General features: G+C 35.1%; 1 protein-coding gene across 8 annotated transcripts in view; it reads right to left on the reverse strand.

The window, feature by feature from the left end:
* Window positions 1-13,534, reverse strand: part of UBR3 (ubiquitin protein ligase E3 component n-recognin 3) — a 116,138-nt gene that overhangs the window by 31,665 nt on the left and 70,939 nt on the right. For 6 of the 8 annotated variants that reach the window (XR_012629489.1, XM_074873253.1, XM_074873251.1 and 3 more), the window contains 3 exons: window positions 11,280-11,492; window positions 10,327-10,463; window positions 5,186-5,271 (listed from right to left, as the gene is read on the reverse strand). Coding sequence is in view for 7 of the 8 variants with exons in the window: in XM_074873253.1 (XP_074729354.1) it covers window positions 5,186-5,271; window positions 10,327-10,463; window positions 11,280-11,492 (436 nt within the window). In the remaining variant the exon portion in view is untranslated. The remainder of the gene's footprint in view (window positions 1-5,185; window positions 5,272-10,326; window positions 10,464-11,279; window positions 11,493-13,534) is intronic. The other 2 variants (XM_074873252.1, XM_074873250.1) reach the window with 1 other exon arrangement.

Here is a 13,534-nt window from a genome sequence, read left to right on the forward strand (position 1 = left end):
AAGAATTAGATTTTTCTTCCTACAGGAATAAACTGTACTTAGTGGTTCCAAATATGACTGTCCACACTGATAAAAGGGAGACAGCCATTACTATCAACATGGTTGAAGAATTTGATACAGAAGGAGCATGAAGAGCTTAGAAAATGCTTCATGTCAAAAATGACCTTTTTGTGCTCATAAACACTAAAAGCACTGATTAAATTGATATTAACATCATAATCAAGACAGATGACACAGCTGAGCCATCTACAAATGCAAAACACAGGCTTCAAATGAACAGGAGGAGGAAAAAAAAAACCCACAAACAAAAAAACCACAGTGGAACAATACAGTTTCTCAATGGTTAGAACCATCACAGAAATGATGAAGGAGCTGGACATTTTATTTAAGGCGAGCTTACACAAGTCTTAAAGACTTTTTTGATGTCCACTTGTAAATTAACATCCCTTCCAATTAATGCAGTTGATGCTGAAATGCCAGACTCTGCTATCTGTGGGAAGCATAAGGATAACGAGCTCCTATACAGGGAAACTGCAGCCAGAGGACAAGGTGATAGAATATTTAATCCTTCCCCAAAAAACTTTAATCCTATCCTTATCACAAAGGGAAAAGGAAAAAAGAAAAGAAAGTAGCCAGAAAGAAACAAAGAAGAACTATTTAAAAGTTAAAAGAAAGGACTAGATTACAAATTCGTTTATAGATAACTTAAATTTTGTGGAATTGTTCACCCACTATTGCAAGATTACCACAGTAACAACAGAGAAAAAACACGTATACACAAATTAGAGATACAAAAGTCGTACAGAGAAGTCCTAATTATGCAGCCTTAATATTGTGTTCTGAAGCTGTTGTATAAATACAAAACAATGCAAACAAAAAGCAAGATCTCTTAAACTTTGTAAAACAGAGAAATATGACCTGTACAATTGTTATATATTGTAATTATCCCCTAAATGCAAGAGAATTTTCAAGGCCATAGACTCTAAAACTGTATTGTGGTCCTTAAAATAGGATATGATTTTTAAGTAATAAATAAATAGGACTCTATTTGAATTTTTGGTTGCATTTTTAGTAACATACACTCATGCAAACACAGAGAAAAAAGTTTAAACCTTAAAATGGCAATTTTACAGCCACATTATCTTCATCATTCTTCTCGCACAGACTCTATCACCAACACTAACAGCTACATTAATCATTCTTAATTTTACTTCCCAAGAGCAGCTGCCCTCATGGTGCAATCTACTAAAACAGCTCTTGACCTATTTGTTCCCACCATCTTCCCTGACACTTGCTGCTGTAACAGCTCACTTGGGACAACATATTCTGTTTTCTGCACTATCTAATCACCAAACTTTACAGTTGTTACAAGACTAATACAGAGTGGTATGCTTAATCACAAGAGAGACACCTCATTATCTCATATGTAAGAAAAACAAAAATGAGTTATGTTTTAGATTGTTTCTGCTGGACCTTACATGAATGATGTTTAAAAAACAACAGCAGTTTCAGTACTGTGTAAGCAAGACTAACAAAACAGTATTCAAGTTCTAGATAGGGTATGGATTTTTAAAATTATTCTTTTCTCCCTGTGTAAGATAATGAAAAAGCTGAAGGTACATTCTAAGTGAAACTTTAAAAACAGGACTACCTCTTGGAAAAAGAAATGAGTATGAAAGGATAGTAAAATCTACTGTAGAATGTCTATCTAAAGAACTGTAATTTTTTTATCTCTAAATGCACCAACATGGAAGGGGTAATGAAGGAAACCCACATAATGGTTTAGTTAAAACAAACCCTGCTATATATGGAAAAGTAATTCTGCTCCCACTAGTCATATTTAGCCTAATGTCCAATACTAAATATAATAATACTAAGTAGAAGCACTGTACAGGTCTGTTCTAGGACAACCCCATTACCCTACATAAGAAATGAGTCTATTCAAATGCAAGATTAAATATGACTAGTTTGCTATGTAACAATTTTACAAAATAAGTGCCAATGCAGAACATAAACAGCATGTGACCATTTTAACAATGAATCTATGACATTTATGTCTCCATGCTGTTTAAAGCAACAACACATTCATATACATGGTGCCTTTCACCTGAAAGCTTTCAAGGCCTTCTTTAATATCTATCTTGCACTTCAGAGAGATTGAAAACACCAACATGACTGATCTGGATCTAAATAAGAAAATTTACCATTCTATCCAAAAGTGTGGAAGAAAGCAAATGCATTGTGTTTAAATGCTGTCCCTACCCCTTCATCAGAAATATGCACTAGAATCCTTAAAAGTAATGCCACTGCTAAAGGAAAAAGCGCTAATTCCATGTACATCACACTCAAACAAAATTACACAACAGTTTAAGAAAGGAACAGAAAAATATTACAATAAACAAAATGCAGTGTATTGTAAGTAGAAACAAAACAAAAAAAAATCAAGAAATGTTATTATGTTAAAAAAATAACCATCAACACAATTTTCAATTACAGGAAATACTCTACCAATTTCAGATTAAGTCCTTGTGTGTAAGTACACGAAAACAGCCAAATCACATCATGGGGGGGAAAAAAAAAAAATCTTCTCTCTAAATATATGTACAATTCTGAAGACAAGGATTTAAAACAGTTTTCCTTACTGGGCTATTTTACTCTTTATATAGACAGCTAATGCACAGTTTAACAGCACATTTGCTGCTACCAAAAAGTGATGTATTTCATTACCATTTTAGATTTTGTAAACTAACACATATTTTTAAAAACAATAGTTGATACAGTCTTAACGTTTCTCGTTGAGAAGACAATTTCCATACTTCAAGTGTGAGAAGTATCATCAACTTTCTATAAATTTAGTTTGTTCCAGTAATCTATTTTGATGACCAGACAAAATTGGTTCATTTTCTGAGACATACCGAGTTAATGGCAGAATAGTAAAAGTGCTAGAAAAATAGGTAAGTATGATGTATGAATTTAACGAGGACTTAATTTTGTCTTGTCTTGATGAAGCAACAATCCACCATAAGACAATTCTCCAGTGGAAATACGTACCCCATGTATCATTTCCAATTTTGTAATTCTCCAAAAAGTAATTTCTCCAATGATTACAGTATTCTCCATGTATTTCAAGACTTGAGGAATATGCATTAAAAATCCTGAATGATCTTTTCACTGTCTGTCACGAAGAAGTATGCTTTATTTTAAAGTCAGGTCCCAAGTATGTGAGAGTCCTCCTTACAAGGACAAGATGAGGTTGAATGGATGGTGTGGTAAGTATAAGAAAAAAATTAAATAATGTATTATACAAACCAGTTAGTGTCAGCTATCAGGCCTCAGCTTGGTGGATTTTTTTTTCTTTAAAAAACCCCAAACAAACAAAACCAACTTTGAGGTAGTTCCGCCCTTGGCGTCAACTGATATAGTTCAAATAGAAGCTATAGAGATGTACACTGAGGAAGCTGCCCAGCACTCTGGTGGTTCAACCATTCTCTGCAAAGTCATAATCTTCCAGCACTTACTGACATTAGTTGGTGATGAAGCACCATGAGAAAAAACATTATCTTTTATATATATATACACGCACATTAAGCTTTTCAATAGGTACATGCAACACAAATTCGATACTGATATAACATCAATCATTTCCCAGTTTTTTTAAGATGCAATGAATGTATTTTATTCTATTTTTAGGTTAAAAAAAAAATATATATATAAAGAAGCCGACATCTCCTGACTGTGAAAAAACTATCCACGAGATAAAATTATGACCTTACAGATTACAGGCCACTTCCCTGCACACATTTCTCTAAACTTTAAAATGTCAAGACTTACAAAGATATTGCATGGCTAATAAAGTCATGTGAAAACAGGGGTACACTCTCATTATGTGTAACATTATTATAAATTTTTTCACTTAGGTATTTCAAAGGCTTTTCAATTTTAAGCTGAAATCTCCGCCCTAGGCTGCTCATCATGGTCTTCCAAATAACATGCCTGTGAACTAGGTAACGTGTCCAGTAAGTTGCTTAAATTCAGAAAGGAACTGTCCATCTTACTAGGTGAGCATACAAGTAAAAATGTATCGTAATCCAAATAGAAATTATCCGTAGAGGCCTGATTTTATTAAACGCTCCCAATTTGCAAACAGCGATCTAGCGATGTTCTTTTAACACATGCATTTTTCAGGTACTTTGCTATGCTGGGAAAGGGAGGTAATGATGGTGAGGGGAGACAATGTGCAGTAGGGTTTAAAACTACTTTTCACAAATCACAACACATGAATGAAATCAATTGAACTAGATTTCCTGGCAGTAACAGAAGGCTCTTATCCTAGAGGGGATGTGGACAGCATAGCACATGATGGGATTTCTTTAGCGGCTCATCACCTCAAATGATAGGGAAAGCATCGCCCACAAATCAGGTACGGAAAGGCAGAGGTGGCTCCAAGCTTTCTGACATTTTTACTACTGACTCTGCTGCTACTGCTGCGTGAGCCTGATTTAAACAAGCATTAGTAGTAGTAGTACTCCGGCAGGCTTTCCAATTTTTCCTGACAAAAGAAAATGTCCATTCCCAACAGTTTATATTCCAGTAAAAGATTAAAAGATTTTATGTTAAGAAAAAAAGCACTTCTTTCCATCATAAGTGCTTTATTTGCCAAATATTAGAGGTTTCAGAACAATGAAGATTTGAGAGTTTCTAAAAAAGAAAATTTGCAATACTCTCCTGTCAGAGAAAGAATTAGGGAAATTAAAGACATGGGAAATGGTAGCTGAAGATTTCTAAATATGAGACATAGTCATGAGCTACATTAGCACTCAGAGAAACCAATTTCTTTACTACTATTAGCAACAGCCAGGGTGAAACAAAGCTCTCCTGCTTTACCCTTAAAATACTTCTAATTTTACTCATAAAAATGGCAAATTATTAAAAAATATTACATGGATAACATGACCATTGATTTCTAAATAGATTATACCCACAACACATGAACAGCTCTAATGAATAATTTGTACAAAATAGATTTCAGATTTCTCAAATTGGAACAAAAAACAAAGACTCATTATGGAAAAAAAAGTTACTTAAAAGAAGAAAGTTGACATAATTTAGAAAATGTTAGAAAGAATTAAACATCTTTATTAAATATTTTAGTAATTTACACTGCACTTCATAACAGAAAACTTACTTAAACATGATCTTTTCCCAGCTGTGCTTGCACCTCCTGAACATAAGTTGCCTCCTCGATGGACCAACTCAAGTTCCAAGTTTGTTCTGCAAGAAAAACATAAGTGTTGAATGGAACAGCATTATTCAAGCTTCTACAGACATGAAAGAGTCACCACAAACTCCCAGCATACACTAAATAAAAGAAAGCTGTGAACTGATCTCTAGTGTGAGATACTGACAAAATATGACTCAGAATAAAACAAACTTTATCAAGATATTGCCATATGTGATTTTAAGTGGCTTGATTAACAAGTACTGTATTAAGAGAGCTGCTACAGTTGTGACTGTAAAAAATGTTAATTCTGAGGCTTTTTTCTGTATGAACACACAACTTCTTAATAATAAGGGAATTTATGTGCAAATCTGAAAAGACAATACACAGATTGGCTAAATTTCAATCAATCAGATATGTCTAAAAAATGTTCTCTTTATTGGCAGGGCTTTTGTTTTGTTTTAAACAAACAGGCAGTACAATGGATATGCCATCAACTAACTAAGTATGAAAACAGTCTAAATTATAATGGAAGCACTGACCTTTATAGATAAGTTAATAAAAGCCTTGGAGGTTAATTCTGAATGAAACACTGTTATTCACTGCAGCTCATTAGTATGAAACAGGTGTTGTGTCACTAAATCTCTGCATGCCACATTGATGCTTTCTTTCTTAGTTTATTGTAATCTGATACGTAGGCATCAATTGTTTAGGCCAAATTCAATAGCTTTGTTTAACTTTGGAATTGGATGTTTCAGTACTGCATTATCTTTTACCCCCAAGACTTCGAGCAAACAATTTATGTTATGTTCTCTGAGAGCTTGTTTTAATAAGCATAGATTTCTTTAATTAAAATAAACGAATATAATTCTATTATTCTGAAATGTTGTTTTGTTAATTTAATCCAAACTGCAAAGCTCAGTCTAACATATTTTGTCCTTTAACTAAAGATCAAACAATTTTAGGTTCAATATAATGTGACTGAATACATATTAAAATCTATTCTAGAATTTTAGGCACATAATATATCTAAGCTAAGAACACCCACCAACCCACCCACCCACATATATTTAAGAAGAAACTACTGGATGACTATTTTATTGGAAACAAATTATTTTTTAAGAATTTCAGCTCCATCAGCTTGAAAGAATAATACATTTGTGATATGCAGTGTTTGTTAAGATACTTTTATATGTTTTTTAAATAGTAACATTTCAGAATATTACTATCCCTAAGTTTGCAGCTTATGCCACCCATTTCTGAAGGAATGCTTTAATCCTCTCTACTCAGAAAAGGCAATTTAACATTGATAATGTGCCTGCTCAGAGCTCCATCTGGTTGCTGCTGATAAGGGCATCTGTGTGACAGGGGAATTTTCCACTCTTCGGGCGATTTGCAGTGCTCACTGAACTTCTAAAAAAATCTACCAGCAAGGAGGCAGGGACAGGGATTTCATATTAGTGGACAAAATAGCAACTGTAGATCAGTATGTGCTAGTTCATCATGGAAATATAAAGGAAACCGGTATGTTTTATTTCTACAAAGCTTCTGATAACTAATTTGTAAAACAAAATTAATGGCAGCCTTCCATTAAAACCAAAATAATTAAGATTTAAATCAAAACCACTACCTGAATGTCTAAGAACAACCTTCTAGATCTAGAATTTCAAATTTCCCTTTCAGCAAGAAATATGTACAATTTTATAAAACAAACCTCAGAGACAATTCTGAAAAAAACTCTTTGTGATACATATGAGGTGTTATATAGTAGTTTTTGCTGTAAGGAATGTAAGGAGAGAGATTTCTGGAAACATATACTCCATCACACATATACTAACTCTCACCTCTCACACTACTTCATTGCCACCAGCTCCTCAAAGACAGCAGCTTATAGTTCAGCTTTCTTGGAAACATAAATATTAGCCTTTTCCTCTAAGACACCTCTTTCAAAACATACCTAAACTTTCACATAACGGTGCACAGTAGAGAAAGCATCTTCTGTGAAACAGAACACTTCTCCTTTATAAAATGTTCTACATCAGATACAGCCCTAAATAATTTTTGAAGGAGACTAGTGTATCTTCTCCCTAATTCAAGCTCTCTTCAGCCTTGAGGATCTGAGTACCATCTGCCCTCTACTGAAGAAAAGCAGAGCTCTCATCAATGACGAAAAGCTTGGGGCATCTGATAGAACAGTAGAACACAGAGTGGTCTCTGAAAGCATCTTTTGCTATCTCAGCCCCCTCAACATGAAGGAATGAGAGGGAGAAAGAAAATCTATATGAGTGACTGTTTCCTCTATCTAGAAATCTTTGCATCATTCATTGGAGCAACAAATTTTGTAGAACACTAGCTTTATCTTCCTCACTCACAGAAAAAAGAAATGAGAAGATGGATTTTGCTCAGCTATACAGACTCTTCATTAAAAACCAGTCCTTCTTCATCCATTCTTGGGGGATTTCACTAAGGGAACATACTGGAAGTAGGGAGGGTGACTGCATATTTCTCAGAATTCATATCAGGACAGAGTAGGGAGAAGTACAAATGCAATGCCTTTTTCAAGAAAGAGAACATAATTGGATGGACCTCCTCTTTCTACTGGGGCAGAAAATTCAAGTTAAGCACTACCATTTTTTTCACTTCACTTTACAAAGAAAACACATATATGAAAACAAACAGATACTGAGACACAGACTTGAAGGAAAGAACACAAGGTTCCTATATTGCTCTATACATAACCGACAGCAAAATCAAAAGCTTTGTTTATACAGCCAACAAGCACGAGACTATTGCTACGCAATACAGAAACAGTCCTCCAAGTTACTGCCACAAATGACAGCCATCCATGCTATGAATCTGGAGCTATTAAAATTAAAGCTAGGTACACAGGATTTGAGTGACACACTTTACTAATCTCACAAATGTCAGCAAAGACAAGGAGGCATGCATACAAAGAGGGCATAAATTTAACAAGGTAAGACTGTAGGGAAAGGGCGGGGGGGGGGGGGGAGCTAATGAGCTGCTCTCCCAGCTGTGCATGGAAATCAGGATGCCAAGACCCTGAGTGCCTCTCTTGCTAGGAACACAGACAGGGACTAGTTCTCCCACTAGGTGGTAGAAAGTTTGCTTGTAATTTCTCTTCTCTGTTACCAGTGACATCTGTCTGGGTAAGCAAAAGTAAAGTAAGGAAAGTTCCCGTTTTCCTGAAGCAGAAAGGATAAGCTGCAGCAAGTGGCTACATCTTGTTTAACCAGTAACATTCCAATTCCAGCATGCAGAAATCCACTTCAAAGATGGCCTCTAGCTGTAAACTAGCATCTTTTAAGAAGACTGATGATGATGTCATTTTCTGATTGAAAATGGAACATGACTTAAGAAGATTAAGAGTGTTTAATTCACTTGCAAATATATGGAATCAATACAAATATCGTTGCATTCAAATACTTCTTTAAACAGGGACTACTTATCATCCCAACCACTTTACCTGTATGCTAGATTAAACACCAGGAAGAAATGAGTAACAGCTGTAGATGGTCTGAACAAAAGCAATGAAATGTTTCAAAATACATGAAACTAGAAATGCTCAAAGGTAACTAGTTGGTAAGGAACACAAGCATATCATTACCTCAGAAAGAACTGCATGGAAATAAGGAAGAAACAGGCTGAATGACAGGAATAACTTCCAGAAAGCAAGCTACTTCAGTCTGTAATTTAAATTGTGAATAGTCCACTGTTTGCATACTTAAACAATACATGTTAAATCATACAGAGTCTGGGAGATGACAAGCTCACTTACATATTTATTTCCATAAATACAAACTGTAAGGTTATATTAAAATATCTTCTTAAAACTTTGATTTTTTTTTTTTTTTTTATAACCTGTAGTTCCTATGCAATTATCAAGTAGTAGAAGCCTGTAAATCTGGATTGCTGAACTGAAAGGCAACTGAAATAAACCATTTTGTAGCTGATCTGCCAGGCACCCTCATAAGTGACCTTATGAGTTACAGTAACAATAGGCAAGGCTGGATCCAACACCTGAATCCTTCAGCCATGGACAAATGGAAAATTGCTGACACCAGTCTAACCTAACAAGAAGAGGTCACAATGAGTACAAGTGGCAAATCCTAATTTTAGTGGTCAACCATGATTTCTCTCTCCAGCAGTGCAAGCAGCAATGAAATGCTGTTCTTGTTTGAAGTATTTTTGAATTCTTGGAATGAAAACAAAAATCTTGGGCTTAGGGTGTTAATATAAAACCAATAAAATATAGATATATTTAAAGTATGTTTAGCTAGCGTTTTTGAAATTATATAACATTACACCCAGAAATAAATTATAACACCATTTTTCTACTTTAAATGGCATGTCAAGTTACAGTTACAAGTAATCATACTTTTATATCACAGTTAAGATATCTGTATTATTTAATAGTATTATTTCTTTTAATAGAATTATACAATAATCTAGGTCGGAAGAGAATTCTGGAGATCAGATGGTCCAACCTTCTGTCAAAAGCTGAACCTTAGATTTGATTATCCAGAGTCCTGCTGAGCCAAGTCTTGAATATTTCCACTGTTCATATACTAAAGACACATAGCAACTGGAGTTTACAAAACTGCATCTGTGATCCCCATTTAAATAAATAAAACTAATGTCTGACTGAGAGATTAAAAACTCCCTGTGATTTAAAAGCCAGCAATATGGCAGTGATACAGAAATAATTTCATTCGCTAAATAGTAGTAGAGAAGATTTGACAGTTTGGGAAAGAAAGGTAGAAGAAGAAATTCAACATAAAATTTTGTTATATGGAAAGCAAAAACTTGAATAAAGAAGAAAACTAAATAAGCAGAAGTCAAAATGTTCTCCAGGTTTTGTGCTACTGCTGCATGTACTAAAAATGAACCGAAAGGCACATCTTTGCATCTTGCGTATGCCTGCATAAGAAAATAAGAAAATGTAACCTTGATGTATTAAGTACTCAAAAAGTACTTTGTGGAAAGGATGGAATTTTTAATTTTATTTTTACTGAAGAAAACTATCTGGTCAATAATACTATTAGTGAGAAACACAAAAGAAAAAATATAAAAAGAAAAAACATACCCACCTGGCTACTGAGTACATAAACAGAAAATCATTGTCAGGTGATCCAGGACTCTTACTATAATCTGTGTACTTCTTCTGTGTGGTACTTTTTATATCTTTCATTACAGATTCCATTTCTTTACTGAGATTGGTTTCAGACTATGAACAAAGACACAAAAGAAGATTAGTTAATTCTACCTGAAGAAATGCAATAGCTGATCGCAAAGCGTAGCACTTTCATATTTATAGAAACACATTTGCACGTTATGAAACAAATACGCATTAAAAGTCAGTATTCTGTCTCACGGAAGTGTTATAATATTCTGAAAGTGGTTCTGATTTGTTCTGAATATGAAAACATCACCATTCTGTCCATCTGCTGAGATCAAGAATCTCACTGCTTGCATTATTTTAAAGTATATTTGCATTGCACAAGTACATGAAAATAACACAAAGTATCTCCATCAAGACTGGAAGGCTAGCAAAATTTAATAGAATTAATTCTATCATACAGAAAGAGCTCATGAAGCTCTGTAATACATGAGCATCTCCAAACTGCTCTTTCTGTAAAACAAGTAATCTATACCTTAAAATGCTCTTCATAGACATCCTTTAAATAGCTTCCAGTTACAAGGATACTGGTGTTTTTACATTGTAAAGAAATGCTAAATGAATTTTATATTACATGACTCAATTCTATGTGAATTACTGTGGAGAGAAGTAAAAATGTACTCCATAAAAAACTGTATTAATCACATTTTCTCATAGCTTTCTAATTGTTTTTTTTTTTAGTAGGTAATTCAGTAAGTGCTGTAAATATTTTAAATTTCTTCATACGAAAAAAATAGTATGCTATCTTCCATATCAGAATAAAATGAAGTTTCCCAGGCTGTCGAGTTTCTCATAGGTCACAAATGAAAAATAATGTAAAAACTGAAAGATACAGGCAAATTAACAAGGATCTTTCTGCCTTACACTGATGCTTACTGGGAAAGTTCCCAGCTGTTCTTGAAGATCTTCCACCTCTTGTACAAGATCTTGCATACACTTGTTACTATGACTTTGCCAGAGGCTTCTTTCCACATCGTTTCCAGGATAACAAGGAAGAACACTGTTAGCAAACTGCCTACAGAGGGGACAGGTAAATTCTCCTTTGTCCACTGAAAAACCCTGGAGGACCTGGTCATTCTAAAACAAAATAAAGAAATTTATAGATTATAATTTTTAATTTGACATTTCAGGTGTATAACTAAAGAACCAAATCTAAAGCCAAAAAACTGTAAAGAAAGAATAATTGGAATAATTCTACATTTCAGTGAAAAAGGTCTTAACTACTAAGCTAAAGACTATCTTACAATCCTCCAAGTCAACTAATTTTCCTAATTTTTAACTACTCTTCATTGTCAATAATATCCCCATAATAAACTAGAAATACTTCAACAGGGTATTTTGAACATTTCACATGTGTTGTCTCTTTCTAGCAAATCCCAATAAAGTTTGAGAGTCACAGAATCACAGAATCATTCAGGTTGGAAAAGACCCTTGGGACCATCGAGTCCAACCATCAGCCCTACTCCACAAGTTCTCCCCTACATCATATTCCCCAACATCTCATCTAAACGACCCTTAAACACATCCAGGGATGGTGACTCCACCACCTCCCTGGGCAGCCTATTCCACTGTCTGACCACTCTTTCTGTGAAAATTTTTTTCCTAATGTCCAGTCTAAACCTCCCCTGTTGCAGTTTAAAGCCATTCCCTCTTGTTCTGTCACTAATGACCTGTGAGAAGAGACCAGCACCAACCTCTCTACAATGTCCTTTCAGGTAGGTGTAAAGAGTGATGCGGTCTCCCCTCAGCTTTCTCTTCCTCAAACTGAACAGTCCCAGCTCCTTCAATCTCTCCTCATAAGATTTATTCTCCAGGCCCTTCACCAGCTTCATTGCCCTCCTCTGCACTCGCTCCAGCACCTCCATATCTCCCTTGTATTGAGGTGCCCAAAACTGGACACAATACTCCAGGTGTGGCCCCACCAGTGCAGAGTACAGGGGGACTATCACCTCCCTACTTCTGCTGGTCACACTATTTCTAATACAAGCCAGGATGCCGTTGGCTTTCTTGGCCACCTGGGCACACTGCTGGCTCATGTTCAGCTGCTTGTCAATTAGAACCCCCAGATCCTTCTCTTCCAGACAGCTCTCCAGCCACACCTCCCCAAGCCTGTAGCGATGCAGGGGGTTGTTGTGGCCCAAGTGCAGGACCTGACACTTGGCCTTGTTGAAGCTCATCCCGTTAACATTGGCCCACCGATCCAACCTATCCAAGTCCCTCTGTAGAGCCTCCCTATCCTCATGCAGATCGACACTCCTGCTTAACTTGGTGTCATCTGCGAACTTACTGATGATACACTCTATGTCCTTATCAAGATCATCAATAAAGATGTCGAACAGAAATGGTCCCAACACCAAGCCCTGAGGAACACCACTTGTGACTTGAGTAATCATCATTTAGTCTTTGTTATACTAAATAATACATAAAGAAATTATTGCATAAAATCTGATGACTTCTACCAATGCTGAGCTTGTGGTAACATTCTGCAGTGCCATTCAAAAGATCTGCAATTGGGCTGCAAGAGGTCGAGGGGGGTGAAGGAGGCCAGCAACACTGGTGGAACACTACCCTGTTTACTGAGACCATGTGAAAATAAGGACTGTAGCCAACAATTTCTGAAGCTTGACTAACAAATTGTATTTTAAAACCATATACAGCGGTAATTTCCCAACAGTATTTTCCAAGGAAAAAAAAAAGCAGCATAATTCACAAGAGTTAAGCTGTTTTAACTTATTTCTCTAAACTGTATGCATATACATAATACATACTATACATAACTAGAGATAAAAATCTAACTTTTTGTAACTGAATTTTCATATTAGGAATTAACCAAAAGCACAAGAGTATATTTGTAAAATTCCCCTCCATTTAAAATTGTCATGTAAATGTAAATTTTTCTTCAGTTTCTCTGTAATTTCCAACACACATTAAATATCAAAATAAGAATCTATGAAACAGAAATCAGAAGTGTAAGAAATGCTTTACCTGAATATGCACATCAGAAAAAACCCCCATCAAAACCCAGTGATTTATTTTTTTTAAGAACAGGATTCATTTAGTCTAGTATTTTTTCTGATATATCAGAATAATTGAAACCAAAGTAATTTTATTAATAATAT

This window comes from Strix uralensis, chromosome 6 (assembly GCF_047716275.1).
Source record: "Strix uralensis isolate ZFMK-TIS-50842 chromosome 6, bStrUra1, whole genome shotgun sequence".
In the NCBI taxonomy this organism is placed as follows: Eukaryota; Metazoa; Chordata; class Aves; order Strigiformes; family Strigidae; genus Strix; species Strix uralensis.